Here is a 7,241-nt window from a genome sequence, read left to right on the forward strand (position 1 = left end):
ACCACATGTTCTGGCTTTGGCTGATCTGAGCCAACGTCTTGTAGAGCAAAACCAAAAGCTCTAGTATTTTACCCAGGATTTATAAGCTAAATTCTGATACTTCAGCTAAGTAGTTTACTTAGGACTGATGCCCCTTGCCTGGATCATGCCCGAAGACCTTCTCCCCTGTCCCTAGCTAGGTCTGGGAGCAGGGCAGGGTCTGCAAAGTGGCAGTGGTGATTATATGGTATTACAAATCCTAATCCACACAGGCCTTCTCTTTTGGCTTCTCCATGGCAGCGGTGACAGAGAAGGAGCGCCCCCGGGTGAACTCGCTACTGAATAAAATAATCTCTTCAGAGGACACCAGAACGGGTCTGAATCCCAGCATCCTGATTGCCCTAAGACTGGCTGGGAGTCACAACTGTAACGTGGAGGAGAGCCTGCTGCAGAGACTCAGCCAGGACGCAGTGTCCCATGCCAGTAAGGCTCTACCCCCACCCTGAACCTCTTACTGCCCTCATCTTAATGACATACTCAGTGGGACTTGGTCATAATCCTACATGGTGCCAGCTCCTGGCCCCACTCCTCTCCACCCTTACCCCCTGGCCCATTAGCTAATGGAGTCTCCCCAGCAAACACAGATATACAGCTATTCCCCCCTTCCCCACCCCATACATATTGGGACCACAAACAGTACCATCCCAAGAGCCTGCAAAACAAAAGCATATACCCCAGCCTGGAAAATGAGCACACCAAAATAGATCCCAATGTTCTAAGTTACGACTTGAATAATGAACTGTGCCCAGGCACAGACGCACTACCCCCTGCCCTCTCCAAATCTCCCAAAGCAGCCCCAGCCCCAGGCAGACTGTAACAGGGACACAGACTGGTGTTTGGAGTGCAGCAAACATGCAGAGGCTGGGGCACGAAGCAAGGATTGAGGAGCAAGGATACAGGCTGGCCCCTGATCCCTGCCCCTTTGTGTGTGCTGTCTTCTAGAGGAGTCCTACAGCTCAGGCAAAGTGGCCCTCAGCATCATGGCCCAGCTGGCCTCTTGTGTCAATCCGCGGAACGTCTCCAGCTCCGGTTCTACCATCAACCTGGTTCGGCTCCTGGAGCAGAAGTATCAGGATGAGCTGCAGAACCTGAGTGAGGATCCACCAAACCCTTTCTGTTCCCTATACCTCTCTGTTGCCAATGCATCTGACCTCAATCCCCCTACCTGATCCTCCTTCTTGCTGTCTCTGCCTCCTGTCTCCCCTGTGTCCTGGTCCCTCCTCAGTCCCCATTCTCCTTACTCCACCCCCTCCATGCTGGGCCCTCTCTGTCTGTGTCTAACTGTTTTCTTTCTGCTGTGCACTTTACTTCACAGAGAAATACCAAGCCCCCCTCACCAGCTTCTACCAGCTCAGCTTGGATGTGCTGGCTCTGTGCTTGGCTGAAGGCAAGTTCTCGACTGCTGACGCTGCCAACCTTCTTCAGCCGGACAAAGACATGAAGAAGTATTACCTTGGCCAGTTCTCTGTGGGTGGGTAACAAGAGCTCCTTTCTTCCAGATCCTGAAGGAACATGGTACAGAGGATAGAAATTATAAAGGAAGTCAGGGAAGGCTGGGATCATCTATGACCCCCCCTCTGGGGAGACAAGTGGTCTAGGACAAGTTGGGGACAAGTGGTCTAGGATCTCCTGTGAATGTCCCAATCATGTCACCTGCACTGGTGTTGGAGGGGCTGGGATCCCCTAGGAGTGTCCTCATCACAGGGTCTTTCTTGGGGTCATGTGGTCTGTGAGCTCCTGTAACACCACAATATGATAAGTCCCTCCTTTGTTCTATGCTGGGTATTTCCCATGCTTGTGGGCTTTCCTGGTTGCCCACCCACCCCTTTCAGCCACATGGGCCAGGTGTTCCTCAGAGGCATTGGATGATGGTTGCAGCCAAGGCTGGGGATTTTGACTGGGGTGCTCCAGTGCTCCTGCTGAGACTTTAACTTGGAAGTTTCTGGCAAAAGGGCCTTGCCCCTCTGCTCAGGGTCAGACTGATTGCCACACTTGGAGCCAGGAAGGAATTTTACCCTATGGTCAGATTGGTATGGACTGTGGGAGGTTTTGCCTTCATCTGTAGTGGTGGTGCATGGCCCTCTCTCTGGGATCTCTTGAGCACAGGTGACTGATAGGGAGGGTAAGGGGATTGGCCCCTGACATGGCACCACTCAGGACATGGCAGTTTTTTTGCCACATGGGCCAGTGCCGTGTTTGGGGGGGGTTGGGCCTGGACACTAAGCTGCGGCACAGAAGCATAGGAGTGGATATAGGGCTTTTGGCCTGCCCCCAGGCCCACCCACAAATTGTGCCCTCCCAGACCCAGGAGGCACCAGTCACCCCTGCTCTTGAGCATATAATAACAACCCCTTATAGGAGCAGAATGCTGGTTGCTGTGGTCCCTTTGCTTTACATGTGACAGGTTAGGGTATCATGTCTTGTGTTGTGTCAGGGTTGGTGGTAATTTTACTCAGAGGTTAGATTATGAATGTATGGGATGGTTTGCATAGGGATGATCCTGCCTCAGGTAGAGGGTTGCACTAGATGACCTCTGGAGGTCCCTTCTAGCCCTACTTCTCTATGATTTGTATGATTTCTCTATGAAGTCTGTCGTGGGGTCAGAGGGGCTGAGATCCAATGTGATTATTCCTGCAAGGTATGCATTGGGGTCAGTAGGGTTGTGATATCCCACGGCTGTTCCCATTGTGGGATCTGCTCAGGAGCTGGGGAGGCTGGGACCCCGGGTGACTGTTCCTCTTGTGGACTCTGGGCTGGGGGGAAACCCCTGGTCTGTAGTGACAGCTCCATCTAAGCAATGCTTCTGTTCCTCACAGACACTGCCGCAGTCTCCATCCTTGCTCAGGTCTGCCTGAAGAAAATGACCCTGACCCCAAAGGTCAAAAAGGAGATCAGAAAGAATGTGGAGCAGTTGGTGCAGACAATCATGAATCATTTCCACAATGGTGTGCTTGGGAATATGTACAGCACGGGGCTGGCCATGCAGGTGAGGGGAAGGAATCCCACTGAGAACCCAAAAGCAGGTGGGTGTGAACCCAAGGTTCACCCACAACCTCAAGCCCCACCCGCTCTTTGGCATCAGCAGTGCACAGCAGCAATGGTGATGTTAGCAGTGGACTTGAGAGTCAACAAATGGAGGCATCTCGCAGTGCTATAAAAGCAGAGAGAAAAGCAGGGGTGTGGGACTGTGAGCAAACTCACTAGCAGATAGATGGTGTTAAGTTCCCAGCCTTCCTGTCTATCTCCCATTCTCTCTCCCAGTTACCCTTTCTTCTCTCCAGCCATGTCTGCACTCTCCCTCCCCCTGTCTCATCCACCATCATGGAATGGGAGCAGTGCTGGCCAGGGGCTCCCCAAGCCCAGGCAGGTGGTTCTACCTTCTCTCCCCTACTTCTCCACAGGCCTTAACTGTGTCTGGCATCCAATGGAACTGCAGAGAGTCTCTGAAAATGATCCTGGATCAGATTCATAAGGGAACGTTCGATTTACCCATGGCTGCATCCCAAATCATCCCATCCCTGGAAGGCCAGACCTACCTAAATGTAATTGGGCTCAATTGCTCTGCAGACAAAGGTATGGGCAGCAGGCTAAACATGTCAGCTTTGCAGGGACCCCAGCTGCTCTGTCCAGCCAGGACAAGACTTGAGAACTGGTGACTCCTACTGCGAAGGCAAGTCTCCTGACAGGCTCTGCATCTGAACACAGCCCATTAATTCACCATTTATGTACCAGTATAGAGGACAGAAGAACATTTAGTGGTAAATACTGGGTTTTCCTGGTCCAGAACTAGTGCCCTCAAGTTCCTTCTCTACCAGTGACTCCTTGTTAGACCTTGCATAAGGCACCTCATGGTTTCACACTGTGCAAAGGGAACATCCTACTTCACTGGAATATTGCTTAGTATTTTCATAGAGCTGCAAATATCACATCTTTCTGTCCAATGGTAATTCAGAGCCTTCCCTCCCTCCACAAGTTCACATTTTGGGCTGACCTGTTGTGCACTTTTTTCAACATTTTGAAGTGAGCTGAAAAGTCATAAAAAAAATTTGAACAAAGTTGAACAAACCATTTCCTTTCCATATAGAATATGTTTCCCTTAAAGTTAAAGAACTCTCAAGAAACCATTTTCAACCATAATCTTTTGCTCTTTTCTGGTCTTCTCTCCTGGGTAGTTGCTTTTGGCACCAAACCTCCCAGAGCTTCAGCCTCCCCTCCCCGCCTTCAACTCTGGAAAACTGAACCAAATTCACCAAAAAAAAAAGAGTCTTGGTGATGCCAGATCTTCATTTTTTTCCCTTGAAAAACATTTCAGCTCAAAGCTATTGCCCATATCTGTATGTCAAGGATGCAGATGTAGCTCAGGCTACACATGGAGCTCAGGCTGAGGGTTCCCATTGGACACCTGTACTAAGGTTGTGTGCCTCTATATCTTCCTCTGTTGACTAAAATGTGTAAGGGTAGTGTTGAGGTCATGTTGCTGTGATGATCCAGTAGGGGACAACTTTTATTGGACCTTTTGAGTGGTTGGCATAAATGAAGGAAAGGTTTTTTGATATCATAATATCCTTCCTCAGGCCTAAGATGTGTAACTGATTATAGATCTCTTGTGGTTCCCAACCAACAGTCCCCCTGCTTCAGTTCAAACAACAGTTCCTAACACCTGGATTCAATTCCAGCTGATAGGCTTGGTGAAATTCTGTTGTACAGTTCATCCTTCTGGTTTTTATATTTTCCCTTTCTCTCTTGTGTTTTCCCATCAAGCTGATGCCCCCAGTGCCCATCAGGGACTTCAACTGGAGTTAACTGTATCCTGTGGGAAAGTTGTCCCTACTGTGTGGAGGTGACTTCTCCTCACTTGTTTCTCCTTTCCTTCTCCCCACACAGATGACATCATACCTACACCCAGCCCACCCACCAGACCGCGCCTTATTCATGTCAGGTATACCGTCTCCGCCAAGGTCAAAACCTTTATCAAGGGCACCATCACTGTTCATGTGCCACGGGGCTCTACCTTCTTTGACGTGATGAAGGTCGCCATGGAAAAAAAATGCAAAATATTCAGGTACCCTGCTGGCATGGCAAACCCAGCATATGCTGTTGGTGTCTTTGGCAGTGTGGGCCAGGCTGCAGCACAGGGACAGTGGGGAAGTGGATCTGCTCCCCTAAGCAGTGTGCTGTCAGCTGATAGACCCAGTGGAGGATAAGGATAAGGAAACTGCTCCTCTGCATTGTTCAACTCAGGGGTGTCCCATTGGTGTGAGGTGGCTGCAGGCTAGGTAAGGGAAGGCTCTGGTGCTTCTTGGTTCTGCTATATCTCTCACCAGCAGACACGAGTTTTTAGCTATGACATCTAAGTCAGATGCCCCCTCTGAATTGGAAGTCAAGAGACAGGGTCTCTGCTGACTGCTGTGTTTAGGAGCAAGGGCTCACCAGATCTCCTGTGGGACTTTCTTTCTTTCTCCTGGTAGGTTCACATATGAAAATTCAAGCTGGGGCCCATACATCACGTCTGTGCAGGGGCTGATGGCTGATAATAACCAACGAACTTACTGGCAGCTCCTGAGTGGGAATATTCCACTGGACAGAGGTGAGACACTAGAAAAACGGGACAAGATGAATTGGCAGGGGGCTCTGGGGAAGTGATATAGGTGTGAGGGGGGTAGACAGACTGCAGGGGGTGTAAGATGGGAATGGGTATATAAGGAAAGGAGACTGTGGGGGGAGCTTGTGGAGTAGAGCAGAGGGTGGTGAGGGATGAAAGAAGTATATAGGAAAGGGAGAATGAGCAAAAGAGGAAAAAGAGATGGGCCCAGAGGGAAAAGCCAGGTCGCAAGGCCTGAGGGGGTGCTGACCCCTTTTACAATCTCTCACCCTGCCTCTCCCATCTTGCTCCAGGTGCTGGGAACTATATTGTCTCCAACAAGGAGAGGCTGGAGGTGAGATATAGCAAGTACTGAGCTCCAAGGCTCTGAGGACGTTGTGGCAGGGATACAGCTTCCAGCTCCAGTTCTTTGCTGTACAGGGGCTTTGGGGTGCCTGCCTTCTCCTTAGTGCAGGCCCATCCCCTCTCAGAGCACAAGACTCCCCCTCAATAAGATGGCCTGTAGGAATGGCCTTGCCTTGTATTCACAGTCCTGTGATCCTTCCCAAGTCCTCTCTCTCTCTCTCTCTCTCTCTCCTCCCTGAAATAAATGACTTACAACAACAAGCAGCATCATTTGGTCTGTGCCAGACAGAGGGGAGGAAGAACTGGGACTGGTGGGTAAAGAGCCCTCCAACCTGTTCCTCTCTTCTGCAAACACAGCACAAAAGTACACCCCTCCTGCCCCCCCACCAGCACTGGGCACACACCCTAAGTGACAATCCCTTCAGTGACTTTGACTTGTGGGGCACTGAGCACAGTTTCTAGCCATGGAGTTACTGTCCTCATCATGGCACTGGCAATTCAGTGGGCAGGGTTTGGTTCTACCTGGAGTTACCACCTCCTGTATGGCACTGATCAGTGCAATTCTGGGCTCACACTGAAGCTCCCTGCCCCTCTATGGTACTGACTAAAGGGCACTGGGTACGTTCTGCCGTCTCCTTAATAGGCCTGCTCTGTAACCACTATCACACTGTGTGCTAGGTACCCCTGAAGTCACAGTCTCCTGTAGGATGTCAGCGTGAGGTAATGAGAAATGTCCCTTTCTTCCTAAGTGATGGTCAGTGGTGTGTTGGGCTCTCCTAGAATTTACCAACCGTTTTTGCCTGCCATCCTCCTCCGGGAGCTCTCACCTCTCAGGGTGCCTGCTAAGGTATCATTCACAGTCCCTCTCTGCGAGGAGCTCTGTTTCTTGCAATGCACTGGGCCTGACTGACCGCCTTCCTCTGAATGCTGGCATTATATGCTCCAGAGCCATGCCCCTTTTGGTCAGGTGACTCCCTAATCATGCACTCTTTATGTCTAATGGGCATCCTGCCCTTCCCTGCTGTAGCTGAGCCCTACTCCTTGCAGCTTTCTCTGTCTGCCTAGGAATCTGCACTACTACTGCACAGACTACTCTGGGCCTCATTTTTTTGCAATCACCACTAGTTTTGGGTGCCAAATGTGGAGATCTAATGGTCCAAGATTCAGAACTGCTAGCAGTTCGGGACTTCTTGATGAAGTCAGCAGCGTCCATATTGTAAGCCTGTGCCCCCCACAAGCTCTACATGTGTGTGAC

General features: G+C 50.6%; 1 protein-coding gene across 2 annotated transcripts in view; it reads left to right on the top strand.

Moving 5' to 3' along the window:
- The window catches only part of LOC102386187 (transcobalamin-1-like), a 7,598-nt gene extending 1,354 nt beyond the window's left edge, over positions 1-6,244 (top strand). The window contains exons 2-9 of one of the 2 annotated variants that reach the window (XM_006026038.2): positions 280-462; positions 982-1,131; positions 1,355-1,510; positions 2,856-3,025; positions 3,441-3,612; positions 4,924-5,101; positions 5,508-5,626; positions 5,935-6,244. In XM_006026038.2, the coding sequence (XP_006026100.2) occupies positions 280-462; positions 982-1,131; positions 1,355-1,510; positions 2,856-3,025; positions 3,441-3,612; positions 4,924-5,101; positions 5,508-5,626; positions 5,935-5,996 (1,190 nt within the window). In that variant the 3' untranslated portion in view covers positions 5,997-6,244. The remainder of the gene's footprint in view (positions 1-279; positions 463-981; positions 1,132-1,354; positions 1,511-2,855; positions 3,026-3,440; positions 3,613-4,923; positions 5,102-5,507; positions 5,627-5,934) is intronic. The other variant, XM_025206904.1, reaches the window with a different exon arrangement.
- The last annotated feature ends 997 nt before the right edge of the window (positions 6,245-7,241 follow it).

This window comes from Alligator sinensis, unplaced genomic scaffold, assembly GCF_000455745.1.
Source record: "Alligator sinensis unplaced genomic scaffold, ASM45574v1 scaffold437_1, whole genome shotgun sequence".
NCBI classification, from domain to species: domain Eukaryota; kingdom Metazoa; phylum Chordata; order Crocodylia; family Alligatoridae; genus Alligator; species Alligator sinensis.